Here is a 27390-nt window from a genome sequence, read left to right as displayed (position 1 = left end):
TCAGTCACTCAGTCGTGTCCAACTCTTGGCGAACCCATGGCTTGCAGAACTCCAGGCCTCCCTGTCCATCACCAACTCTCAGAGTTTACTCAAACTCACGTCCATTGAGTCAGTGATGCCATCCAACCATCTCATCCTCTGTCGTCCCCTTCTCCTCCCACCTTCAATCTTTCCCAGCATCAGGATCTTTTCCAATGAGTCAGTTCTTCGTATCAGGTGGCCAAAGTATTGGAGTATCAGCTTCAGGATCAGTCCTTCCAATGAATATTCAGGACTGATTTCCTTTCAGATGGACTGGTTGGATCTCCTTGCTGTCCAAAGGACTCTCAAGAGTCTTCTTCAACACCACAGTTCAAAAGTGGTGAACACAGTTCAAAAGTTCAACAGTTCAATTCTTCAGTGCTTTAAAATACCTAAGTTTCTTAAAAAGCCCACCTAGTCTGCCTGCCAATGCAAGAGACACAGGTTTGATCCCTGGTCTGGGAAGATTTCACAAGTTGCAGAGTGACTAAGCCTATGCATCACAACTATTGAAGCCCGAGTGCTCTAGAGCCCACACACCTCAACTGCTGAGCCCACTAGCTCTAGAGTCTGTGCACTACAATGAAGAGTAGCCCCTGCTCACCACAACTAGAGAAAGCCTGCTGCTGTTGCTGCTGCTAAGTTGCTTCAGTCATGTCCAACTCTGTGTGACCCCACAGACGGCAGCCCACCAGGCTCCCCTGTCCCTGGGATTCTCCAGGCAAGAACACTGGAGTGGGTTGCCATTTCCTTCTCCAATGCATGAAAGTGAAAAGTGAAAGTGAAGTCACTCAGTCGTGTCTGACTCTTAGCAACCCCATGGACTGCAGCCCACCAGGCTCCTCCATCAATGGGACTTTCCAGGCAAGAGTACTGGAGTGGGCTTTGCCTTCTCCCTTCATTGGGAGTGCCATTGCCTTCTCTGAGAGAAAGCCTGCACAAAGCAACAAAGACCCAGCACAGCCAAAATATTAAAAACAATTAATTAATTAAAGAATGAGGAGGTGGTAGCCTTTGAAGATAACAAAGAAGGGTAATTGAGTTAGGGGGCAGAGCAGGAATAAAAGCTCAGATGTGAGAGGGAGGGAGTCTCGACAGGTACTATCCCAAAGACAACAGTGCTTTCCTCTCTGGGAAGGTCTTAATCTTAGAATCAGTTCCCTCCAGTTAGTCCTATCATCAGTCTCACCAGTCCCTCGCGATGCTTCAGTTCTATCATCCCCTGCCCTAGGTCCCTGCCCTGGCCTCAGTCTCCTCCTGGTATCAGGGTTCAATTAGAGAGACTGAACCAATAGCGGGGGATAGATAGGTAGATAGACAGACAGTCAAACAGACAGACAGGGATTTGACCTTATGCAACTGGTGGAGACATTAAGCAGTCCCTAATATTATTGTCTTAGTGTCTGATGCTGCCACTCAAAGTGCAGATGGCAGGCAGTTGTTAGGAAGGGAAGACAGATGTAAATGGGGGAAAGCTAGCACAAGCTGGAACAAACTTGCCTCTGACCTTATTGGTATGAATGCCCACAGGAGAAGCTGAAGGTAAACACACACATGGCCCAGGAGTTGCAGAAGTTGAAGGAAGAGCCAGGAGGTGAAACAGTTGCTGACCTGGCTGCTACCCTATGCAAACATGGTGTGCCAGCAGCCAGCCAGGGACAACCTGCATGGCTGGCAAGATGTAAGCTGCCTCATTTCTGGATTTTAGACATTCTAATAGATATGTAGAAGTATTCCATTATTGTTTCAATTTGCAACTCCCTGATGACATCGTGTTGAACAAGTTCTCATATGCTTACTTGCATTTATCTGTATATTTCCCTTGGTGAGACATCTGTTCATAATTTTTGTCCATTTTTAAACTGGATTATTTTCTCATGGTTGAGTTTTAAGAGTTCTTTGTATATTTTGGGTACAAGTCAATAATCAGATATGTGTTTTGCAAATATTTTCTCCCAATCTGTGATTTGTCTGTTTATTCCCTTAACAGTTAATACTTTCTAACACCCCTTGAAAGGCTCAGAGATCCATGGCAAACGTGCTGTCTAATTGCTTTTTTAAACAGCAAAACAACCCACAAAAGTTGGAAGGGTGGAGATGTTTGAGAGAAATCAAAACTGTTGAGAAATCAAAATGGTGAAGTAGAAGCTGCTAATCTTTCCTCCAGGAAGCCCATCTGGATTTTACATCAGCCCCAGGCACCCTCTTCTGCATCTCGGCCCATAAGAAGCATTTGAAGCTCAATTCAGCTTCTCCCTGAAATCTGCTATGTCAATGGAGACCTTGTAGTCCCCTTGTTCCTGGAGCAGACTCGGCTGACCCTTGGACATCTCCTTGACTCCTCACACGCATGGAGTCTGTTGATAACATTGTTGTCAGCATCTCCTCCAAAGCTGTCCCTTCTCTTATCTTCCCATATCAAGGTCTGTTCCACCTAATCCCCAGCCTAGAGTGCTGTATTTCACCCTTCTACAGCCAGTCAACTTCACATGAGACCCACTCAGGTACCTCTCTACTCAACATCCCTACAGTTGTCCAGCACTGTCCTCAACACCCACCTCTCCCTCATCCTGCTCCATCCTCTACCCTGAGTTCCCAGCTTTTAGTCTCACCCCGCCATCTTTCTCTCCCATTTGTTTATTCAACAACTATTTAGAGATTCAGGCTCTGTATTGGACACTGAAGACAGTGATTAATGACACAATCATATTGCATGAGAGGTCCCTGAATGGTACCATTTCTCAGGACCATGTCTGAGGCTGAGTGGGCTCTCCAGGACTCCAGCCCTAGTATTTAGCGCTTTCTGGAGGCACTCCACAGACCTCTCAAGTTCCTTGACCCCAAAGTGACCCACCCCTGCTACTTATGTCCTATCCATTCCTACCTCGTGATGCGTCTACGTCCCTCACTGAACTGTAAGCTCCGTGGCATGGAGACTGGGGCTGTCTCAGCCACCAGGGTGTCCCCAGCACAAGGTCAGCTCACGAATGTTACGGATTGGTTAGGACGAACGAATACCTAGAAGAAAGCATGCCAGGGAAATATTAGGCTCATGCCAACTGCCCCCGTCCCTCACTCAGACCTGACACCCTGTTTCTGAAACCAAAGGGCAGTAATTTTGGCATCCCCTCGCCTGATTGTCATCCTCCTAGGATGAAAGTCCCATTTTGCCAAGAAAATGAAGGGAGGCATTAGGGACCTTTAGCTTCTTAGGGAACAGCTGGTAGTAGGAAGGAAGACGCAGAAGGCAAGCGGATCCCACCGTTTCTTCAAGTTCCTTTCATCTTCGCTCACAGGAAACCTGAGGTAAGAGAGCTGTGGGTCGGCTCTGAGACCCCGCAGAGCAGGAAATCCCCCATCTTCCTGGAGACCGTGGCGTTACTTCCGGCGCGTGCGTGACGTCAGAGAAGGACGCCACACTTGAAGAAGGGGCGGGAGGCAGCGGCCTGGTCACTGTCATGGAGTTAGCGCAGCAAGCGCGGGAACTGGGTTGCTGGGAGGCGGAAGAGATGAAGGTGCCCGTGGCGGCCCGGGTCCCGGAGTCGACGCTGCGCAGGTGAGAGCCGCTCTGGGAGTTAGGACTTACCACCCTGGAGATGGAATCTCCCGGGAATGAGACCCACATCTTCATCCAAAACGCGCCATCCTCCCCTTCCCCCTCTGCCCCAGTGAAAATAACCTTTGAGGGCTCTCCTGCCGCAGTGCAGTTAACCCTTGAGGGCGCTCCTGCCCTGCAGGTAGTAAATCCAGACAGAGAATCCTATATTGAGTGAGGGCGTCCTGGTGGTGACTCCGACACTCCCACCACCATCCTCTGAGGCCACCCTAAGTGGGGTCCCTTGCACTAGTGGGGATCCTCCATGAGTTAGTAATAAAGCTCTCTTTTATCAGTGTGAAAATTGGATCTCCAGGGTAAGGCTGTCCCTCAGTACATCACCACCCACCCCAGCTAGTGAGGACACTCAAGTCAGCAAAAACCGCCCCATTCAAGATTGAATGTATAGGAGTGATGACCCACAACTGATCATGAGAGGGCCGTTTCTGGCAGTGTAGCCCTCACCCCACCTCTGGAAGTAACAAGATAATCCTTTGCCAGGAGAAAGGGAGCACTCCACCAAGGAATGAGAATACCCCTACCCCCAGTGAGACACCCACCCTCTCAGTGGCTGAGAACTCCCCAGGAGGGAATACCTTACCCCCAAAAGTATGGACCCTACCCCCCGTACAGATGAGAATTCCCTAGTAAAGATCTTACCTCCTCACCACTGTGCTAGTGAGGATCCTCCATCCTGTGTCCCAGGCATACCTTTACATGCTGTTCCCACAGGCTGTGTCTGGGCCAGGGGGCCGACATCTGGGCCTACGTCTTGCGGCACGTGCACAGCCAGAGGTGAGCCTGGCCACAGAAGGGAAGCTGTGGCAGAGGAGGGGACCCAGGAGAGCCCCCCTGTAACTCCCCTTCCTCCTACGTCTCCATTCAGGAACGTCAGGAAGATCCGGGGAAACCTGCTCTGGTAACTGGTCCTCAAAGCTGTCCCTTCCTGTCTTCCCCAGCCCCATCCAGCCACATCCCTGCTCCCAGCCTCACACCTCCCATCTCTCCCCTGGAAGTCCCCATCATCCTCTCACTCTGGTCTCATTTCCTCAGGTATGGCCACCAGGACAGTCCAGAGGTGAGAAGCATGTGCTGCAAGGTTTTATTTCATCCAAAAAAAGGACTTACAGATCTTCTGCTCTGGGCCCAGCCTTGCGCTGGGTGATGCCAAGGGTCACTGTGTCACAAGACGGCCCGATCCCTGCACTCACTTGCAGTCTGGGGGCAGGAGGCGTGAGCTGTGAGTGGGGGGACAGGGATATGAAGCATCAAAGCTGGTGAGGTTGATGGGAGAAGAGACGGGCTTAGGAGAAATGCTGAGGCCAGTACGGGACCCAGCATGACATCTCAGAGGAGGCTTCCTGGAGACCTCAGGACTCCAGGTGTGGGGCTCCAGGCAGTCCCAGAAGGAAGGAGGGGAACAGGATAGTACCCTGGTGCTCTTCTTTAGGCACTGAAACTCCCTAGGGAAAACCCTGTGCCACATTAACTGGGCAGGAAAGAGACCACTGCCCCACAGAGAGCAGTCAGGCCATGCATCTGACCCTGTACCTGATTCCACCAGGCCCGCCGGAAGCTGGAGTTGGAAGCCGCTGTTGCCCGCCTGCGGGCAGAGTTCCTGGAGTTAGACCAGAGCCTGGAGCTGATGGAGCAAGAGACTGAGGCTCAGGGTGACCCATGGGGCTGGAGAGATGGGCAGCAGAATGGGGTGAGGGAAAGTGCTGATGGCCACCCCTGTTCCTCTCACAGATATAGCCATGGAGCAGAACCTACAGAGCGTGCAAGACACCCAGCGCCGTGCTCTCCTCCTCCGGGCTCAAGCTGGGGCCATGCGAAGACAGCAGCGTGGGCTCCAGGATCCCATGCAGCGACTGCAGAATCAGCTCAAGCGCTTGCAGGACATAGAAAGGTGGGCCTCAGGTATCCAGGGAGCATCCCTCACCAGGCTGGGCATACAGACATCCTTAGAGACCCAGTGCTTTGCCCGGACCCCTTCTGGGTACTAGAATTCTGAGCTCCACTCCTTAGGATTTAATGTCCATGGAGCCAGGAAGTTTTGCCATCTCAGCCACCTGTTGTTCCAGTGCCTAGAATGGTGCCAGCTGTATGTAGAACGCCAGTGCTGGGGGGAGGAAAAAAAAAAAAACAGTAAACAGGACAGTCCTGCCCTCATGGAGCTCACACTCTGATGCAGAGGAGACAAGTGGTAAACTAGGACACAGACAAACCCTATAATCATAGGTGGAGATGAGCGCTATGAAGAAAAGGGAATATAGAAAGGGAGAGGGAGATGCTATTCTAGGTACAATGGTCAGAGAAAACCTCTCTGAGGATGTTAACATTTGAGTTAGGGGAGGAGTTTCCATGGAGAGGAACGGCAAGAGCAGAGCCCCCTGAACCTGACTTGTGGGAAAAACAGCCCAGTTCAGCTTAAATTTTGAAGGCAAGAGGCAGAGTAGTAAGGGGGTAGGTTGGAGAGGTGGACAGAGTGCTGTGGAGGCATTGGAGTTTTATTCGGAGGCTGGGTTCATGCCCTGGCTCAACCACTTAGAGCTGTGTAACTTTGGGCATAGTCTAACTGCTTTGTGCCTCAGTTTTCTAAGTTCTGTAGAAGGGGATAATATTATCTACTCTAAAGGGTAGGTATGATAATTGAGTTAAATCACGCAGAGTGTTTAGAAGCGTTCTAATTGTTATTCTGTGTGTGATGGAAACCTATCACGTTTTCGAAGGTTTTGAGTAAAACAGGGATGTGATCTGTCTGAGGTTTTAACAGGATCGTTGGCTACTGCGGGGTGGAGAAGAGACTGCAGAGGGTAAGAGCAGGGAGATGGATGAGGAGATTAATGCAGTCATCCAGCCAGGAGATGACCGTGATCTCATTTGGGGGTTGGCCTCTGAGATCCAGGCTCAGTGATCCCTGTGACTGGCTTTGCTGGCAGCAGGAGGGAACACCAACCTCTGTGCTGCCAGCCACCTCCTCCCAGGAACCCCAGCCCCAACTTCACTCCTCCTTCCAGGAAGGCCAAAGTGGATATAAACTTTGGACCCTTGGTATCAGCAGCCCTGGGCCTGGAGCCTGCGGTCCTGGTAAGAGTCCTGGGCCAGGGGGCAGAATGGCGGGGTGTCCAGGGTTAGATGGACCTCTGGGCCCCCCCCCATACTACACTCTCTTCTTCACAGCACGATGTCCGAACAGCCTGCAGCCTCCGGACCCAGTTCCTGCAGAGCCTCCTGAGTCCTCAGGCCCAGGGAGGCGGCGTTCCGTGAGTAGCCCTCAGCCACCAGAGACCCTGTAAAGAACCTTGTTACAGACACTGTACCTCTGGGCTCTGTCAGCCTCAGGCCCTGTCCTGACAGGGCTCCCAGGCTGGGTAGAGAGGAAGCAGACATTTAGAGATAGTGACGACCCAGGTAGTTAGGGCTCTCAGAGGGTGGGCAAGCCTGGGAGGCTCTGGGTTCCCAAAGGAGACACTTTACCCAGCTAAGGAGGCAGAGAGGATGGGTGCTTTGGTGAGGAGGGATAAAAGGTTGAGAGGGTGTTCCAGGTAAACTGCACACACGAATGGGTCCAAGGCCAAGGCATTGATATGCTGTTAAGTGGGACGCTCAAGTCTAGCTGGTATAGAGGAACCTGGTTTCCAATCTTTAACATGGGGACAGTGACAGCCCCTACCTTACAGAGTGGCAGTGATCATTAAAGGGTGAATTAATGGTTCTTGTAACATTCTCTGTCCTCTTCCCCAACTCCACAGAACCCTGCAAGATGACCACTTTGGAACTTCCTACCAGCAGTGGCTTAGCTCAGTGGAGGTGAGGGGCACTCTCAAGAAAGGCTACACCCCCTGCCCCATGATTAAACCTCAGGGTGCTGGGACCTCACTCATCATCCCTACCCTTTCTCCATGGAGTCCCAGCTCACAGCCCTGCCACCATCCTGCCCTGACTTCACTCCTCTCCCCACCAGAGCCTACTGACAAACCACCCACCAGGCCACGTCCTGGCTGCCTTGCAGCATCTGGCTGCAGAACGGGAGGCAGAGATCCAGTCCCTGTGCAGTGCGGATGGGCTCCAGGATACGGAGAGAACCAGGTGGGGTGTTGGTGCTCCCAGTCAGCGCAGGGCAGGTGGCTGGGTGATCTGGGACAGGTCAGGACCAGGCAGGGTGACCTGCCAATGGGAACTGAGGCCCAGTAACTAGTCTGGCAGGTAGGCTGACACTGGTTACCTACAAGGGGACAGGGCTCCTCCCACTACAGCTCAGCCCTTATTCTCAGGTCCCAGGCACCAGACCAGTCAAGCTCCAGCCAGACCCTGCCATCCATGGTGCATCTCATCCAGGTGACCCCCCAGTACCCTTCCCAGGACTCCATCCCCTTCCCAAGCCAAAACATCTCGATGCCCTCCCTGCCAGGGACCATGTCACCCTGACTTTCTGCTTACTCCAGGAGGGCTGGCGGTCTGTGGGTGAGCTGGTCACCCAGCGGGACCCCCTCCTGAGGGAGCATCAAGTCCTGACCCTGCGCCTCCAGGGCCTGATGGAGAAGGCGGATAGATGTATCCTGGGATCCAGCGAGAGGTGAGGAGTCTCCAAGGGCCATGGCCTCGGCCATGTCTCTCCAAGGGGTCTCAGAATATGGACTTCTGCACCCTGGCTCCTGTTTCAGCCTCCCTGCTTGCTCTGCTGGGTCGTCTGCCTATGCTTACGGCTCTTTGTGCATCCTTGCGCGTCTGATCTCGCTCCTCTGCTGAGAGTCTTAGTCACTTTCCTTCTCCTTTGCTCTTTTCTACTTGGGCCGCAGGCAGACTTTGGTGCTGGGCCTCCGGGTCTGTGCCCTCTGGGCCGAACTCAAGGCCCTGCATGCCCTGAGCCAGGAGCTGGAGGAGGCCACTGGGCGTCGGCAGATTCTGCTCCAGGAGCTACAGGCCAAACAGCAACGGATCCTGCGCTGGCGCCAGCTAGTGGTGAGAAGTGGGACTGCAGGAGAAGTGGCAGGGCCTGATGGAGGGCCTGAGTCAGACTGGGAGCCCTAAGGAGCCAGAACTGGGCCTCCTGGTGAGGGGAGGGGGCCTCAGTGAGACTCCCAAGAGGAGTCAGGGCCTGTGCAAAAGGGGTGAGCAGGGGCAGAGGCTGGGAGGTAAAACAGAAAATCAGCCCATCTCCATGGCGTCTTGGTTGCCTAGGAGGAGACACAGGAGCAGATCCGCCTGCTCATCAAGGGCAACTCAGCCATCAAGACACGCCTGTGCCGGAGCCCCGGGGAGGTGAGATGGAAGCCGGGGCCAGTTCTGGGGAGGGCTGGGCCTCCTCGGGAGGGGACTACACAGCCTCACGCTGTCCTTCCCATCCCTTTCCTTCCCCACAGGTGCTAGCTTTGGTTCAGCGAAAAGTGGTCCCCATGTCTGAGGCGGTGGCTCCAGAGAGCCAGGAGCTGGTGCGGTGTCTGGAGCAGGAAGCCCAGCACCTGCCCCATCTTCCTCTGGGCCCCTTGCTGCAGCACGGCCCCGGAGGGTGAGATAGGGGTTGCCACATACCCTGTCGTGGATGACTGCTACTCCCTGGGCCCACTCCTAAAACACAATCCTAGGGTTCCCAGGCTGCCAGACCTCACCCTCAGCCCCACCTCCAAGTTCCTGGGCCTCTGGAACCTGGCCTCCCTCTCAGTGCCCCTCCCCACCTGGACTTCACTCCGCAGATTGCAGCCCCTCCCTACGGTCCTGCCATCCATCCACCAGCTGCATCCTGCATCCCCAAGGGGCTCCAGCCTCATCGCGCTGAGCCACACGCTGGGGCTGCCTGTAGGGAAGGTGAGTGCCTGTCGCCTCGGACCTGTCTTCCAACCCCAACCTCCACCCCAAGTGATTATACTTCCTCCTCCCTCCAGGCTCCGGAGCTGCTCCTCCCGAAGGCTGCCTCTCTTCGGCAGGACCTTCTGTTCCTCCAGGACCAACAAAGTCTCCGACGCTGGTATCTGCTCCACATGAAGACCAGCCTGCCGCCAGGACCATCCACCCAAGGTAGGCTGCCCCACTTCCTTATCCAGCATCCCTGCCCCTTCCCAGCACCTTTAGCCTCCAGAAGAAATCACAAATACCCACTGCTTACACAGTGCGCACTGTGCATTGAGGTCTTTGAGCATGCTCACTAGTGTCATCTGCACAGCATCCCCGGGGGTTCTCTCCATATTACAGAGGAGGGAACTGAGAAGCAGAGGGCTTGCAAGCTGCCCAGGCAGCCAAGCTAGATTTGAACCCAGGCCATCTAACATGGGTCTGTGCTCCTAACCACTGGGTGACACTGCTCACCAAACTGCCAAATATTCATCCATCATCAAACAGCAGTATACTTGAGTAGTTACAAACCAGGCTATATAGTTAAACTACTGGATTCTTTTCTCAGCAATCCCTCTTCTTGCTGCATGGTCTTCCTCTGCCTCAGTTTCCCCTGAAGTGGACTAGGCATAATCGTATTAATAATACCTTACAGAATGGCTGGGAAGACTCAGTCAGGTGACCTGAACAGGGTATTGAGCTTTGGCTGGCTGCAATTAAGCATTCTGTGTCCCTTGTGTGATTCCAGTCTCTGCTATCTGCACATGCACAGTCTCTTCTAGTCCTTACCATGAGGGAAGGGAGTGTAAGACTACAATTTACAGAAAGGAAGCTAAAACTCAGAAGTCCTTTATTCCTGGATTCACTAAGCAAGTACTCACTGCTTATATGCCTTGTGCTAGCCCCCGAGAATTCAACAGGGAGAGAGGCGAGAGCTATCCAGCCCCCAGGGTGTCCCAATTGTAGAAGCGAAAAATTCAAGAGAGAAATAGATGGAAGAGATGGCTTGAAGAGAAGTGAACCAGTGTACTATCAGCAAAGCAGGAAGAGACCATCTTCAGGCCTTTGAGTTTTGAGCTCCTTACCACCCCCACTCTTCACTGGGTGAGGAGCAGTGTGGAGGACCAGCAGAAAGAGCACGAGATGTGGCACAGCATTGTCTTACCGCGTGGGCATCAGGGGCTTAACACATCTATAACCGGAACTCAGCTCCCTTTAGTCCAGAAAGCAGTTCTGTTTTCTTCCCTCCTGGTTTCCTTCCCTCAATAAATGACCCCCCTGCCCTCATGCAGGTGCTAAAGCCAGAAGCCCAGGAGTCATCCGTAATTTTTCCTAGTCCTCTGAACCCCTACCTTCAACCTGTCAGTAAGCCCTGTGGGTCCCCTCTCCAGAGTGCCCCCATCTGCCCCCTGTTTCACCAGCCTGTGGCTCAGATAATTCCATCTGTCCCTAAGAGTGCCCAAAGAAAGGGCAAGTGTCATGCCTGAGGTTACAAGGCCAGGAAAGGGTTCAGGCCTGAAGGGTCTGACCACACTGCTGATCTGCACTTACTCTGATCTGGGCTTATTCTGAGTCTGTGGAGAGAGACTAGATGAGTCACAGTCCCCAGGGAAGACACCCATGGAGTGAAGGACTGCAGCAGTCTGAGGAAGCAGCTGGGGTGAGGAATGCTGGGAAGGGCTGCCAGGAGGAAGGATGGTGTCTCCAGTGGGCCTGGGGGACAGGTGAGGCTTTTGCTCCAGAGTAGTGAGCAGAGGCCACGTGATGCATTCCTCAAGTACTAGGCTGAGAGCTTGGGCTCAGTCTTGGGGCCCTGAGGAGCCTTGGAGGGCTCTAAGCAGGAGAGGAAAAGGATCAGATTTAGGCCGTGAGGTCGCTCTGGCTGCCACGTGAAGGATGGACCAGTAGGAGGCCGAGGCTTGGAGCCTAGGAGGGAGGCTGGGGGACAAGCAGGGAAGCAGGTGGGACGCTGAGGGAGGGACCATGGAGACTGAGGGGGAGGGAGGAAGGTATTCAGAAGCATACCTGGGGCATGGTGGGCTTGCACCTGGTAAGAGGACCTGGGAGGAGAGAGGTTTAGGAGAGATGCTGAGGGGAAGACTAGATGATTGGAGACTTGGTGACTCATTAGCTGCGAGGCACCCGGGAGCCCGAGGATTCAGTGCTGCACCCTGGGTTTCTAACCTACAGAGCTGCTGCAGATCCAGGAATCCCAGGAAAAGGAGCAGAAGGAGAGCCTGGGACAGGCTCTGAAGCGGCTGGAGAACCTGCTGAAACAAGCGCTGAAGCGCGTCCCCGAGCTCCAGGGAGTTGTGGGAGACTGGTGAGAGGGGGACATGACGAGGTGGGGGCTGAACTGGGAGCAACGGGCAGAACTTAGGCCGGGGGAGGCGGTGGGGGGCTGATGACAAGCAGACCATGGTGTTGAGGGTTGGCTAGTGAAGGTCTGGAGGTCCTAGACCTTCCCCTTTAACCCCATCCCCTTCTCCAGGTGGGAGCAGCCAGGACAAGCCGCCCTCTCCAGGGAGCTCTGCCAAGGCCTGTCGCTGGCCCAGTGGCGGCTGCGCTGGGTCCAGGCCCAAGGTGCCCTGCGGCAGTTGTGCAGATGACGAAGTAGCTCAAAAAGAAGTCAAGAGCTTCGCACTTGTTCATCCCAACACATCACTTCCCTTAAGACCTCTGGAAAAAAGCACTGCCTGGACACATCAGCCCATGGTCTCTACCACGCCTGCCGCCCACATCCCCAGCTGTTCTTGGTTCTCTCAGTTGCCTTGCCCCGTCCTGTCATTGCACTAAAGCCAAGATGAACACGATACTATGGGCCCCACCCTAGCTGAAACTCTCCTCATCACTTTTACCCTCAGTAAGAAGTAATCAAGTGCCTGCTATAAACACTGAGAATCCAGGACTGAAAAAAATGGACAGAAGTCCCAGCCTTCAGGGAGTTGTCGTTCTAGGACAGGAGAACAGACCACTGACAAGTAAGCAAAATATCTAGTACATGGAAGAACCGCTATGAGAAAAAGCGATTGCAGAGGTGCAGTGTTACATAGAGGGCTAACAGCAAGGTGACCCTGTGTAAAGGCAGTGGGAGGGAAGCACCCAGGGATGTGGGGAGGGCCTGCAGAGGGGAGACCGCAGCAAGTGCAGAGGCTCTAGTTCACAGGTGTTGGTGTGAGGGCCGAGGAGGAGTGTCGCTGTTGGAAGAAGGGAAGGTTTGAGAGATGGGGTTGTCTTTGAGTTTCTATACAGTTTTTTTTTGTTGTTTTTTTTTTTTACATTTAAATCTTTGAGCCATTTGGAATTGATCCAAATGGATTCCATTCTGTCTTATTTTAAGCACTTACTAAAATTCTCATTCAGAGCAGTGGTCACCTCTAAGGGAGGGTTGGGTGGCAAGGAGGAGACAAACTTTCTAGAGTTAAAAATATATTGTGTGTTGAAGGTGGTGAGGGTTACACAGGTGTATGGATTTGTCAGAACTAGTCTGGCTATACTCCTTAGGTCTGTGTATTTCACTGTGAACTATCTTCAATTTGTAAAGTAAAATTTTACCCACCTAAACTTTATAAAGTAGACTTAGATATTTTTCATACACTAAATTTCCAACGCTAATTGGGTTGTATCTGGGTTGTATTGGTTATATCTGGCTGTATCCAAGACCATCTGTCTGACTCTTGAGTGCCATCCCCGGTGTTTTAATTTTTGAGGCTATGTAATATGTCTTAGCTGCAATGACTGGTTGCCATCTTGCTCTTACTTGTCAGTGTTTCCCTGTCTCTACTTGCTGTCTTTTTCTTTTAAATGAAATTAACTTTACACCAAATTTGGCTGGTTCCAGAAGAAATACATAGATGGGAGTTTTACTGGGGTTGCGGTTAGTCTACCAATTAGGGATATTTGACGTCTTTGAGATTTTAAACCTGACTTTCCACCTCCCTTCCCATAGCTCCTCTCTTGACCTCCAGAGCACCCTCACCCCCAATGCCCCTCCTGTCCCTAGCTGCTCTTTCTCAGTCTTCACACATTTGCTTTCCCACTTTAGTGTTCCCCCTCCTTTGTCTTCTGTTCGTCTCACTTCCCAGTCACCTCCCTATTGAACAAGGTGATCCTTACCCTGTCCTTGCTTAATTTTTTTCTGTAACATAGCTTCTAACGTATACAATTTTAGTTTATCTTTTATTGTCCTCCTCAAACAAAATGTGACCTCCATGAAAGCTAATTCTTCTGTAAACTAGAAGCTAGACAAACTTTCTTCAATATGATTTGAAATCCATATGCAATAAGGGAAAATAATACTGACAAAAACAGAAAACAAATTTTTACATGATTTAAAAAAGGCCAAGTTAACAAGAAATGACTAATTAGGGGAAAATGTTTGCAGTTTATACTATAAAAGGATGTGTGTGTGTATGTGTGTGTAGTGTCAAAATGGAAAAGAAAAATTCCAAGTCCATAGAAAAAGGGACAAAATATATGAATGGATAGTTCTTAGAAAATATGCTCAAACTCAATAAGAGAAAAGCTAATGAAAACCCCACTTTGGTACATTTCCCACCTATCAGACAGGGGAAAGGAAACCGGTGATTTTGGCAGCTCCCTCTGTCGACAAGGCAGAAGGAAACAGCATTCTGATGTATCAGTGGGTGTGCCATATGAAACACCTGTGAGATAATCTCCAGCAAAACTATATGAGGACATACTCTTTGCCAAAACAATGCTACCTATAGAAATCTATCCCAGAGACGTACTGGGTAAAACATAAGTTGTGGGACTTTGTACAAAACTACTAGATCACATCTTCAGAAAGTCAGGAGGGGTACAGAGGGGACTGTTTTGGATTAAAGGAGACATGACAGCCAAATGTAATGCAAGATATTGATTGAATCACAGGCTGTTGTGATTTTTGTGTTTGGGTTTGAAAGTACACTTTTAAATCAGTAGGGGAAATTTTCATATGAGAAATGGAAAATTGGTATATTGGAAAATGTATCTTTATTACATTTCTTTGTGATAATGGTATTGTGCTTAGGTGAGAGAATGTGTACGAAGTATTAAGGATGATGTCTCCAACTTACTTTCAAGTAGTCTTATTGTTCATAATACTGATTTTTTTTATTTTGATAAAAGTTTAAAATTTTGAGACCCAACATCATATATTTTGAAATTATATATATTAGACTAAAGCATATAAGTATCTATGCTAACATTACTGGGGACCAAGTTTCTAATGCAAGTGAAAAGAAATACAAATATAAGAAGTAATACCCTGTGATCTTTCATTTGAATTGGAAATACCAGAATGAATTCATGGGTTTTCCTCTTTATTAAACAAACAAACAAAAATATATATATATATAGTTCCCTAGCTAAGTCCACAGAAAAACTCTACATACAACCACCCAGTAATGCTCATGCCTAGGTTGTGGTCTCTAAATACCACTTCTGACTCAAAGGAACCAAGGATCCTTGGAGAAATAACTGATTCTAGTCTGGGGCAAGAAATGTGCAAAATGAGTATGAAGCATTTTGTGCCAGCAGCAAGGAAGTACTCTAAAACTACTGGGATTGAGTCGAGGGACTCAGAAGTCAAAATGAAGAGGTTGTTGATGCTTAGTCACTAAGTCATGTCCAACTCTTTGCGACCCCATGGACTGTAGCCCACCAGGCTCCTCTTGTTCATGGGATTTCCCAGGCGAGAATACTCCAGTGGGTTGCCGTTTCATTCCCTAGGAGATCTTCCAGACCCAGGGATGAACCTAAGTCTCCTGCATTGCAGGTGGATTCTTTACCTCCGAGCCATCAGGCAAGCCCATTAAGTTCAATACTCTATCTTAATAGAAACTTCACTTACCTTGAATCTACAATTTGTAGTTAGGCCCACATACTCACACTGTGCTTTTACAGTACCCAGAAGGGTGATAAATTTTGAAGCATTCATTGCAGTAGTTTGCACTACAGTCCATGCAACTTTTTGTGGATTCTTGAGGCGGTGGTTTACAAAGGTCACACATACTGGCTGTGGCTGCCCTGGCTGCCTGCCATTATCTTTCAACAATAATTTCCCAAGTGAAATTTCAAAACAGACCATTGATTCCCCATTTTCCAAGATCCACATCATGCTCACAACCAGGACAAGGAAAAGTAGTCGTCCTAGGGGGTCAATGAATCGCACTTCCAGCCTGTGTATTCAGTAAATCTTTGTTTAGTTACATCAGTAGGAAGATGAATAGAATGAAAGAAAAGGAGGGGTCATGTTTCAGAAGGATACGTATCTAAATATATGTATTCCAAAACAATACTCAACATGGCTCCATATGAATCAATTTGTGTAGTAAAAAAAATTTTAATGATTTTTCCTTGGCATATGAAAGATAAGCCAAAGCTACTAAATAGTTATTAAAAAGAAATTATTCTATAATAAATCTCATAAAAACCACATTAAATCAAACAGATATGTGAACAAAACATATAATGCAGTAGTACACAGGGTCAAGATCTTTTGAAAGTATACAGGTAACCTTTATAGTTATTTTTATGTCATACCCAAAGGAATTTGACTTGCATTTCAATGAAAACATCCTTGACTGATTGATAGGAACTCAGTTTATACATAGACGAGCAGGAGTCCTTACCCCAGCCATGGTCTATGGATTGACTCCAGGAAGATTCAAATAGTTTAGTAGACCATTTGAAATTGTATGGAAAATTTTGCATCTATGTATCCATACATATTGGCTAAAGATGGGACACTTTGAGTAGCAATTAGAATAACTTGAAGCACATAAGTATGTTTGAAAATGTAATTTTTATATTGATATTCATACACATATACCTTATTGGTCCTTTGAAGGGTGCTAGTAACCAACTCATTTCTTCCCTCCTCCCCATAAAATAGGGAAAGAATCAGGCATTTTCTGTCTTCTTTCCTGTTTGTGAAAAAGTAACCCAAGTTCTGAAAAGAGGAAGTTTATAAAAGTCACTAATGATTTTAGAATGATAAAATTTGAAAACCACTATCTTCAATACATTAATGAAGTAATAGATACAGGTGATGATGATCAAGTACTGTTAAAACTTAATGGAAGGGCTGATTGAGCTTTTTTAAATGGATGAACAGGGTGACACTGCTGATCAATCTCGGCATCACTGAAGCAGGACAACCAGACACCACCCACTCCCGACAGGACAGTGGTAGTGGTTTAGTCACTCAGTCATGTCCAACTCTTGGGACCCCATGGACTGTAGCCTGCCAGGTTCCTCCATGGGATTCTCCAGGCAAGAATACTGGAATCTAATCAAGCTTCTGTCAAGAAAGGGAGAGGCCAACCCCCCGCCCCACCACCACCACCAGGAACAAGTGAAACAATGTAACCAGTTAAATCCAAAATGTGAGAAATCCAATAGGACAAGTGATCAGTTTCTCCAACAAATAGGGAAAAAGAGAGAGAGAGGATCTGGGGGAGAAAGAGAAAAAATGAGAAAGATAAAGAGAAGGACATTTTTCAGGTCAAAAAAAAAAAAAAAGACTTAAAAGCTGAAACAATTTGAGCAACAAAATAAGTATTGAATAATAACCAAAAGTATAAGATATCCATGAGTCCATGCTGATACAAATGATTTAATAATTAAATGAAGGGTGTAGCCTAGACATCCCCTATGCAAGACAAAGAGCTTGAAAGGGTTTTTTGTTTTGTTTTTATTTTTAATTGAAGGATGATTGCCTTACAGTATTGTGTTGGTTTCTGCCATACATCAACATGAATCAGCCACAGTTACACATATGTCGCCTTCCTCTTGAACTTCCCTCCCTCCTTTCACCCCATCCCACTGCTCTGGGTTGTCACAGAGCCCCGGTTTGAGTTCCCTGAGTCACAGCAAATTACCACTGGCTGGCTGTTTTACACACGGTAGTGTTTCTGTTTCCATGCTACTCCATTCATCGAGCACTCTCCTTCCCCTCCCCCCGCATGTCAGCAAGTCTGCTCTAGGTCCGAGTCTCTATTATTGCCCAGCAAATAGATTCATCATTACCATTTTTTTAGATTTCATATATATATATATATAATGTTAATATATGATATTTGTTTTCCTCTTTTCTTACTTCCCTCTGCATAATAGGCACTAGGTTCAGCCAACTCATAGAACTGACTCAAATGTGTTCCTTTTTATGGCTGAATAATATTCCATTATATATATGTACCACAGCTTCTTGATCCATTCATCTGTTGATGGACATCTCAGTTGCTTCCACGTCCTAGCTATTGTAAATAGTGCTACAATGAACATCGGGGTACATGTGTCTTTTTCAATTATGGTTTTTTCAGGATACATGCCAAGTAGTGGGATTGTTGTTCATATGGTAGTTTTATTCCTAGTTTTTTTAAGGAATCTTCATACTGTCTTCTGTAGTGGCTGTATCACTTTACATTGCCATCAACAGTGCAAGAGGGTTGAAAAGGGAGGTTTCTTTTTTTTTTTTTAAGTAAATTTATAGTAGATACCTGACAAGTGCTACCTCAGGAGATTAAAGTTAATAATAATCCATGTTGACAGTATGTACCCTTGATATGATAAGAATTGCACTTTACCTCTATGGTCTCCCCCCCCCCTCAAAAAAATATAACCTCAGCCTAATAATGAGAAAAACATCAGTGAGGTCCCACATGTGAAATATTCTACAAAATACATGACTAGTACTCCTCAAAACTATCAAAGTCATGAAAAAAGAAAGAGAAATGGTCACTGGCAAGAAGAGCTTAAGGAAACATGACAACTAACTATATGTTATGTGTTATCCTGGATGGAATGCTTGAATAGAAAATAGATAAGGTAAACACTAGGAAAACTGAATAAAGTGTGGACTCTAGTTAATAATTTTTAAGGTATCTTATTCTCTTATAATATCTCTAGCACATAAGCAACCAAACTATTTTAACAAATCACTCATTTATGCTGATTCAAACTGGGACTTCCAAGAAACCAAGGCAGGCAGTAAAATTAAGTTTTAAGGGGTGGGTTGCGGGGTGAAGGAGACTGAGCCACTGACCAAATGAAACGTGAGCCTTACTTGGATCCTGATTTTTACAATACTATTGTAATATAAACACATTTTGAGGCAGGGAAAATAGAAGGCAATCTAGGTGTAAGATGATAGGACAGTTTCCTGGATGTGAACATGGTATTTTTTTCTTTTAAATACTCCTTATTTAATAGACATCTTATCTGTTACACATTATGAAGCAAGTACAGGCGAATTGACAGATGTCTTCAATTTGCTATAATGTAAAGCGAAAAAATGTATAGACAAAATAAGGGTAAAATTTTAGTAAATTCTTGAGAGGCACGTGGATGTTCGTTATTCTCTCTACTACTGTGTAGTTTTTTGAAAATATTCATAAAACATCTTGAGGACTAAAAAAAAAAAGCAAAGCTATGTCTCAAGAAAGCACAAACACCAAAAGTCTACACGTGACCTTCTGAGTTGACATATTTGACTACTGTCCCTTGGCCTTTGCATGAACTATTCATCCTACCCAGAGTCTCTATACTCATTTTATCTAGTAGAAGTCTTCAGGTGTCACCTCCTCCAGGAAGCCTGGGTCAGGCGCCTCCTCTGAAATTCCCACATCATGGTCCTGGTTTTTCTGGAACTCACTGGTAGCGTGTACGAAAGTGGGCGACCATGGCTTCCAGCTGCCTCCATCTCCATCCCCATCCTGCCCTGGGGTGACTGGGATGTCACTGTGTTTTAAAACTTCCGGAACTGGTCTCGCGGTGGCACAGGAGGAACCTCCGAACTTCCCAGAGTTCTCAAAGGTCAAGTTTTCACTTTAGGGTCGGGCCTTGTTCTCCCATGAAGGCGTGGCCGTCTGTCTGGGTTGCACGCCCCTAAACGCAGCTTCTTCCGTTGACTCGTTTCTCCGGCACTCTGACTGGCCTATATTTCTCCTTGGGGGCGGGCCCTCTGGGTGTGGCCAGGTTCTCATTGGCTCTCACTCCAAAGGCCAGCCCTGTTGACGCTTGGTGTCATGTATCGGCGCCCGTCGCTTTCGCTGATACGTCATCCGCGGGCGCCCACCCTGACGTAGCCAGAGAATATACAGCGGAACCGGCGGAGGCGACTGAGCTGAGGCGGTAATACCGGCGACAGCGACGGTAGCAGCGATGGCCGGAGCGGGGCCAGCCCCGGGCCTCCCGGGCGCAGGAGGACCTGTGGTTCCGGGCCCTGGTGCCGGCATCCCGGGAAAGAGCGGCGAGGAACGCTTGAAGGAGATGGAGGCGGAGATGGCCCTGTAAGGCCCGCGATAGGGAGCGATTAAAGCCATCCTAGAGTCAGAGTCGTCGAGCCCTGGAGCCTTCAGGCACTGATAGACTCGATATATAGTTCTGTCTTGGGGAAATGGTACTTTCGGGATTGTGGGGACGAGAGTTAAGGAGGAGAGGTTGGCAGGGGTGAAGGCGCTGTCGTGATATACCCACCGTTTCAGAATTGGTGCAAGGTCCTGAGCTGTGGTGTGTCCTGCCTTCCCAGGTTTGAGCAGGAAGTTCTGGGGGCTCCCGTAACAGGAATCCCAACTGCCGTGCCTGCGGTGCCTACAGTCCCCACGGTTGAAGCGATGCAAGTCCCAGCAGCTCCTGTGATCCGCCCAATTATCGCGACCAACACATACCAGCAGGTACGGCTGACATAAGGCATAGAAGAGAGCACAATGCCTCAGACACACGTTTGTATACAGAGAGCTATTGACATGCTGGCTTGTTGATTAATAAGCATGACAAATATTTTAGGTGTCAGGCACTGAAGACTCAGTAAGGACTGAGACAATAATTCTGCCCTTTGCAAGCTTTTATCTAGATCATGGTGGCCAGTAGAACTTTCTGCAAAGATGGAAATGTCCTGTATTTATTTAAAATTCGTATTAGAGTTAGATAGTTTCTCAGTCTCATTAATGACATTCAAGTTCTCCATATACTATATGTGACTAGTGGAGAAAGAGATTACCAAAAGTGAACAGTAGATGAAACTTGTTCATTCTCTCGACAAATAATTTTCAGGTGCCTCTTCTGCACCAGGTGCTAATCTAGGCCCTAGACATATAGCAAAAAATAAAACAGAGAAATAGTCACTACCTTTTGTGGAGTTTCTATTTTACTGTGGAGAGACAGATTAAAGTAGATTAACAAGGGCAGAATTTTATCAGCATGGTCAGGGAAGACCTTTCTGGGAGGTGATATCTAAGCAAAGATATAAAGAGCATGATGGAGGGAACTATGCAGATATCTTGGGAAAGAGTATTCCCAGACAACTGTTGATCAGCAAAGACCACGAGGTAGGTGCATACCTGACGTGTTCAAGGACCATCAGGGAGAGCAGGGTGGCTGAAATGGAGTGAGCAAGGGAGAGGATAGGAGGAGATATGGACAGAGAGGTGATAGAGACAGATCTAGTAGGACCTTGTGGATCACCATAAGGACCTTGGTTTTTACTCTGGGATGAGAAGCAGTTGAAGGACTTTGAGCAGTGGGGTGATATGGTCCAACTTAGATGTCACCAGGGTCACTTTGCTGTGTTTAGAAGACAGATGGTAGAGGGCCAGGGCAGAATCAAGCAGTCTGAGGAAGAGGCTACCGTCATACTCTAGGCAAAAGATAATGGTGGCTTGGAGCAGGGTGGTGGCATGGGAGATGAGGAGGACAAGCTGGACATAATTTCAGGTAGTGCTGAGTGCTTTGGGGAAGATGAAGCAGGATGATGAAGTTGCACCAGGGAGGGACTAAGGACACCTTGAGCTAGTGTGATCCCAGAAGCCTCTCTGAAAAGTGATGTTTTAGCTGAGACCTAAAGTTTGAGAGATAGCCACACAGTGCAAAGAACAAAACCCTTGGTTCCCAGGTGAGCCTGCCAGGCAGCTTGGGGGCACTGAGTCAGACTCCTCACCCCAACCCCCATCCAACAGGTCCAACAGACTCTGGAGGCCCGAGCAGCCGCTGCAGCCACAGTGGTTCCTCCCATGGTGGGTGGCCCACCTTTTGTGGGTCCAGGTAAGTAAGGAGTGATGGGACGAGGGAAGCAGGGTGGTAAAAAGGGAAGCCTGGGACTCTCCTCTCCCCCCTTCCCCATCCTCATCACTCCCCTCCCAACAGTTGGCTTTGGCCCTGGTGATCGGAGTCACCTGGACAGTCCAGAGGCTCGAGAAGCCCTGTTCCTGCGGCGAGCAGGTAGGTCTGAGGCCAGAGAATCCCACATTTCACCAAGCACTCTTGTTTTGACTACTTCACCCTCTCCATTTCATCCCCAAGACATCATTGTCTTTCTGAAGCATAAACCTAATCATGTACTTCGTTGATTTGGCTTTAGTAAGGCTTTACTGGGTCATTGCAAACCAACCCCTTTATTGTGACTCCTAATCTGTATTCTTTGCTGTTTCTTCATAGCACTTCATGTGCTATAAAGCTGTATAGCTTTCTACCAAGTTATACTACTTACTTGTTTATTATGATTATCATCTTTTGCTTCCTCTAAAATATAACATCTGTGAGGGTGCCTGCCATCTTGTAAGCATTACATGCTCTCTGTTGATGGGATGAACAAACCAGACCATCAAACAAGCACCTGTGGTCCTCACCTGACAGTCAAGACCTTACATCAGCCAGCCCCTTGCAGAGAGAGACCCCCATTTCCTTCCCTGGAGCCCCAGACATTGCTGGGATGTGCTAGCAAGGCTCTTGTTGAGGTCCCTTTCCTCTCGTGCTCATTGTCACTCAACTTTTAACCTTCCAAACCTATCAACTAAACCAAAATCTAGCTAACCAAAATCAACTGAAATATACTGTCTCCACAGGACACTCTTACTTCATGTTGTTGAGATGACTTTTATACGCACAGTCAATTTTTGTGACATTAACTTCCTTACATGTAGGAAAAGGATATGTGTTCTGTAATGTTCTGGTGTCATCCCATTAGATCAAACTTGTTAATTGTGTCACTTAAATCCTGATAGACTCTTTTACCTGATATCTGAGGTTTAATATCGCCTATAATTTAGTATGGTTTTGATGAAAGTGTAAATCTGACCTAGTCACCCTGCCCAGCTTCCAGCTCTGCTGTGGCACCCTAGTACCCTCTAGAGAACAACCACTGAAATAGTCTTTCAGCCACCAAGACTATGCTTGGATGCCTACTGACCTCTTGACCATCCTCTTATGATGCTCTCCAACTCCTGACTTCCCCTATTGGAATTACACTAAACTAAAGAGGGGAAGTTTTTGGTTTATAAGCATTTGGTTTATAAGGAGAACTTGCCAGTAATATTTCCAAACTTACCCTTTGCATTACCAGCTCTTCACTATCCTTTGGGTCTCAGCTCACAGGTCCCTTTCTGCCAGAAGCCTTCTCTAGTCCCACTGGTGTCCCTCTTCTGAGCTCCCTTGGTGCCAGCCTCGGTCACCCTGCCTGGGCTTCCCCCATCCCAGCCCTGATCACTCTGGCTGTCACTCTGGTGATGAGTATGTTCTTTCCTGCTCTGGACCAGGAGCTCCCCTAGGGCCTGTGGTCTTTAGGTGTGCCCCTAGCATTGCCCAGGACAGGGCCGGGCCCAGAGGAGATCATCAGTGGTAGGTGTTTTGCTGAACGAACAAATGAAAAGGACCCTGCATCTCCCAGAAGGTTCCCCAGTCTCTTCAGCAGAATTTCTTGGGAGCTCAGAGTACCCACAGGCACATACCTTGCCCTGAGTGCCCCAGTCCCCCTTGACACACACCCTCATCTCTCCCACAGCTGTGGCCCCCCAGAGTGCCACTATTCTGCGTCCAGCCTTCGTCCCTCACGTGCTGCAGAGAGCAGGTGAGGGGGCCAAGGTCATCATCCCTGCCACATAACTCCTCCCCAAGTCCTCCAACTCCCCCACTAACACCCTGACAGATTCTGCTCTTACCTCTGCAGCAGCTGGGCCCCGCCCTATGGCCCTGCGGCCCCCTCACCAGGCCCTCGTGGGGCCCCCCCTGCCTGGGCCCCCTGGACCACCTATGATGCTGCCACCGATGGCTCGGGCCCCCGGCCCGCCCTTGGGCTCCATGGCTGCTCTGAGGCCTCCTCTGGTGAGTTGATCAGGGAACTGAGGGTCAGGTGCGGTGGACAGAGACCCTCATCCTGGCCTGATGAGCTGTGTCCACCACGTCTGCCTTTCCCCAGCTTTATGTGTCTCTGCCTCTGTCTTCCCCTGTTTCTTCCTGTGGCCATATCATTCTGTTTTTTGCTTTTTTTTGAGGGACGTTTAGAGAGAAAACACAAATTATAGGTGTATTTCTCTTTGTGTATCTCTATTTTCCCTTTGATTGTCCCTCTCTTTTTCTGTCTTTATTTTTTTTAGTCCCTGTGTTTGTCTATTTCTCTGTCCCTGTGTTGGTCTGACAGGAGCAGACACTGTTCCCTGTCTTGGTGTCTCTTGCCTGCTCTCTGGCCCTGGTGCCCTTGGTCTGTTGTACAGGATAAGGATGAGACAGAGGTCTGAGCCTGTGATCTGGCCCCCCTCATGCCCTCCTTTTGCCCACAGGAAGAGCCAGCAACACCCCGAGAGCTGGGCCTAGGCCTGGGGTTGGGCCTGAAAGAGAAGGAAGAGGCTGTGGTGGCGGCAGCAGCTGGGCTGGAGGAGGCTAGCGCAGCGGTGGCGGTGGGAGCCGGGGGCGCCCCAGCTGGCCCTGCAGTCATTGGGCCCAGCCTGCCACTGGCCCTGGCCATGCCTCTGCCTGAGCCTGAACCCCTGCCCCTCCCGCTGGAAGTTGTGCGAGGCCTGCTGCCCCCACTGCGCATTCCTGAGCTCCTGTCCCTGCGTCCGAGACCCCGGCCACCTCGGCCTGAGCCACCTCCTGGCCTCATGGCTCTTGAGGTAAGCAGGGAGCAGAGTAGTAGGGGACAGAATGGGTTGGATGGGCAGACAGCAGCCCATGGGCTTCCCCACACAGAAACACATGTCATCTTCTGTCCATGGAGGTAGGAGGGACCCAGGAAACTGGAAGGTTTGGGAGAACATGGGGAAGAGGGAGGCAGACACACACATACACCTGACACCCAGAAGCATATCCTGTGCTTTAACTATGGAGACAGGAGAACTAGGGGGACCAAATGGGAGAGCCTGAAGAGGGCAGATGGGCCCAAGAGACTCAGCTCTAGCCCTTAGTACCCTTCCTTTTCTCTGTAGGTGCCAGAACCTCTGAGTGAGGACAAGAAGAAAGGGAAACCAGAGAAACTGAAGCGCTGCATTCGCACAGCAGCTGGGAGCAGCTGGGAGGACCCCAGCCTGCTAGAGTGGGATGCGGGTGAGTGGGCGTGAGTGCAGGGCTGTGCTGCTCAGCCAAGGGAGGGGAACTGGGTAGCTCCACACCTCACTGCAGGGCGGCCTGTTGGCCCACCTCCTGGAGAGCCAGACTGTGGCTCGGGGGGCAGGCCCGCACCCAGCCACCGAACAGAACTGGGTAAAGGGGATTGGTGCGTAGGACCTCTGGCCCATTTCATTCATGAGGTGCCTGGCTTGTTAAAGGAGAAAGACCATTCTTTTTTTTCCCTAACTTGTTGTGAGAAATTTTAAATTTCTCACAGTTGCACAGTTAACTATATATCAACCACCTAGATTCAGCAATTAACATTTTGCTATCTTCACTGTAACCCTCCATGTGTATCTTTTTTTGGTTTTTGCTCAATCGTGTGAAGTAAACTATAAATGAGGTTATCACTTCACTCCTAAATACCTTAATATTCACCTCCTAAGAAAAGTAATATTTTCTTTCATATCATTACATGGTTAACACATCTAAGAAAATTATCAGTAACTCTGTGATATCTCATATTCTGTTTATATTGTGATTTTCCCAGTTGTCTCCAAACTATCTTCTTATAGCTGTTTTTCCCCTAAACCAGGAGGCATGCAGTTTTGTGTCACTAGATTATCTTTTAAAGAGAATTGTCTCCCTCCCGCTGCTTTGTCTTAGGTATAATAGTTTTTTGAAGTGTTCAGATCACTTAGTTTATAGACGGTCCTACCCTCTTAAGCTTGTCAGATTACTTCTGCCTGGGGTGACCTAACTTGTTCAAGAGTGCCCTCAGTCACCACCAAAGCTGTGAGGCAACCACAGTGGTAGCCAAGGGAAGGGGCCTAAGTCCCACCCCACCCCTTCACTTCTGCCTCTTTTCCTGGGACCATCTGCCCACCCCAGGCCAGAGCCATACAGCACTGGCCCAGAGGTGGCTAGGCGGTAGACCCTAATTCTGTGACCTTGGACAAGTCACTCAGCCTTTCAAGCCTTGTTTTCCAGCAAGGGGGTAGTAATAGTATATGCTCATGGGGGAAGGGATTCTTTGAGCTTGAGCACATTTGGTCAAGACCAGGCTCAGCCCAGGAGGTATATCCAAAAATGGCAGCTGAAGTTGACCTTGGAGAAGAATCAGGCAGTGTGTTCAAGTTTCAGGGACTCAAAGGGGGTCAGAGTGGGCTTTGCAGAGGAGGCAGAGCTGAGGAATGATGAAGTCTGCGGTCCTGGGGTGCCATTATGGGAACCAGTGGGTGTCAGGGGCCCAGGGAGAGTCCATGGAGCGGTGTTCAGGAGACCAAAGGATGCTGGGGGCTCGGAGGACAGGCCAGGGCTGTGATGACAAAGGTAGGGGCTTCGTCACTGGAGTGGGTGAGGTGGGGCAGGGCAGTGCCATTAGTTGAAAGTGAAGGCTCTGCCCCTTATACAGAGTGAAGTAAGCCAGAAAGATAAAGAACATTACAGCATACTAACACATATATATGGAATTTAGAAAGATGGTAACGATAACCCTATATGTAAAACAGAAAAAGAGACACAGAAATACAGAACAGACTTTTGAACTCTGTGGGAGAATGTGAGGGTGGGATATTTCAAAAGAACAGCAAGTATACTATCTATGGTGAAACAGATCACCAGCCCAGGTGGGATGCATGAGACAAGTGCTCGGGCCTGGTGCACTGGGAAGACCCAGAGGAATTGGGTGGAGAGGGAGGTGGGAAGGGGGATCAGGATGGGGAATATGTGTAAATCTATGGCTGATTCATATCAATGTATGACAAAACCCCCCCAAAAAAAAAAAAGAAAGTGAAGGCTCTGGAGCCAGATAGATGCCTGAGTTCTTGTCCCAGCTCTGCTGCTTGCTGATTAACTTTGGGCAGGTGACTTGACTTCTCTGTGCATTGGGGTAAAGGGCTGTTGGGAATGCCAGGTGTGTGAAAACTTTATGGGTGCTTTGCAGAGAGTCTAGCACAGGGTAAATACTATCCAAGTGTTGGCTGTTAAAACTAAGAGGACGGAGGGAAGAGGGCTTGGGGGATGCTCCCAGAGAAGGTGGGATCATTTCAGTAACTGGGCCACATATGTGTATCCTCTAATCTTCCCTCTCCCAACCCCAGATGACTTCCGGATCTTCTGTGGAGACCTGGGCAACGAGGTGAACGATGACATCTTGGCCCGAGCCTTCAGCCGCTTCCCATCCTTCCTTAAGGCTAAGGTGATCCGTGACAAGCGCACAGGCAAGACCAAGGGTTATGGCTTCGTCAGCTTTAAGGACCCCAGTGACTATGTGCGCGCCATGCGTGAGATGAATGGTGAGTGCCGTCTCCCCTAGGGTCAGTGGGCATGGCAGGCATCTGGTCTGAGCCTGACCTTGAACCCTGTCTTCCCACAGGGAAGTATGTGGGCTCACGCCCCATCAAGCTGCGCAAGAGCATGTGGAAGGACCGGAACCTGGACGTGGTGCGCAAGAAGCAGAAGGAGAAGAAGAAATTGGGCCTGAGATAGGGTCTGTGGCCAGGCACCCGCTCCCATCCGGCCGGGCGCTGGTTCCTCCCCACAGTTCTTTGGAAAACCCTCAATTGTCTACCCACCTATCCTCCCCAACACCAGTTTCAATAAATTTACGTTCATTTCCA

At 49.1% G+C, this 27390-nt stretch overlaps 2 protein-coding genes and 1 pseudogene across 6 annotated transcripts in view; 2 read left to right on the top strand and 1 right to left on the bottom strand.

The window, feature by feature from the left end:
• Positions 1-3424, bottom strand: part of LOC122421444 — a 73482-nt pseudogene extending 70058 nt beyond the window's left edge. Inside the window, exons 1-2 of the transcript XR_006263484.1 lie at positions 3284-3424; positions 2906-3039 (exon numbers count right to left, since the gene is read on the bottom strand). The product of XR_006263484.1 is annotated as a hypoxanthine-guanine phosphoribosyltransferase-like (transcript). The remainder of the gene's footprint in view (positions 1-2905; positions 3040-3283) is intronic.
• HAUS5 (HAUS augmin like complex subunit 5) lies at positions 3422-14598 on the top strand. 2 transcript variants are annotated; one of them, XM_043437311.1, is made up of 19 exons: positions 3422-3577; positions 4349-4411; positions 4503-4535; positions 4670-4694; positions 5181-5286; positions 5366-5525; positions 6637-6706; positions 6800-6882; positions 7372-7429; positions 7584-7708; positions 7894-7957; positions 8065-8195; positions 8419-8581; positions 8801-8881; positions 8983-9128; positions 9313-9424; positions 9502-9634; positions 11639-11771; positions 11940-14598. In XM_043437311.1, the coding sequence occupies exons 1-19, from the start codon at positions 3480-3482 to the stop codon at positions 12055-12057; spliced, it is 1902 nt and encodes a 633-aa protein (XP_043293246.1). In that variant the 5' UTR covers positions 3422-3479; the 3' UTR covers positions 12058-14598. The 2 variants fall into 2 exon arrangements, with proteins under 2 accessions (XP_043293246.1, XP_043293248.1); XM_043437313.1 differs by lacking the exon at positions 4503-4535 and having other exon boundaries at positions 3525-3577; positions 4576-4694.
• A 4897-nt stretch (positions 14599-19495) lies between these two features.
• RBM42 (RNA binding motif protein 42) lies at positions 19496-27390 on the top strand. 3 transcript variants are annotated; one of them, XM_043437426.1, is made up of 10 exons: positions 19496-19743; positions 19983-20127; positions 21409-21493; positions 21596-21670; positions 23229-23294; positions 23373-23548; positions 24004-24336; positions 24649-24766; positions 26872-27066; positions 27147-27390. In XM_043437426.1, exons 1-10 carry the CDS (start codon positions 19616-19618, stop codon positions 27257-27259), a joined length of 1434 nt encoding a protein of 477 aa, XP_043293361.1. In that variant the 5' UTR covers positions 19496-19615; the 3' UTR covers positions 27260-27390. The 3 variants fall into 3 exon arrangements, with proteins under 3 accessions (XP_043293361.1, XP_043293362.1, XP_043293364.1); XM_043437427.1 differs by lacking the exon at positions 23229-23294 and having other exon boundaries at positions 23394-23548; XM_043437429.1 differs by lacking the exons at positions 21596-21670; positions 23229-23294 and having other exon boundaries at positions 19510-19743; positions 23394-23548.

Source organism: Cervus canadensis, chromosome 18 (genome assembly GCF_019320065.1).
Source record: "Cervus canadensis isolate Bull #8, Minnesota chromosome 18, ASM1932006v1, whole genome shotgun sequence".
In the NCBI taxonomy this organism is placed as follows: Eukaryota; Metazoa; Chordata; class Mammalia; order Artiodactyla; family Cervidae; genus Cervus; species Cervus canadensis.
Note: the sequence above shows the minus strand (reverse complement) of the source record. Positions and strands in the feature narration are given on the sequence as shown.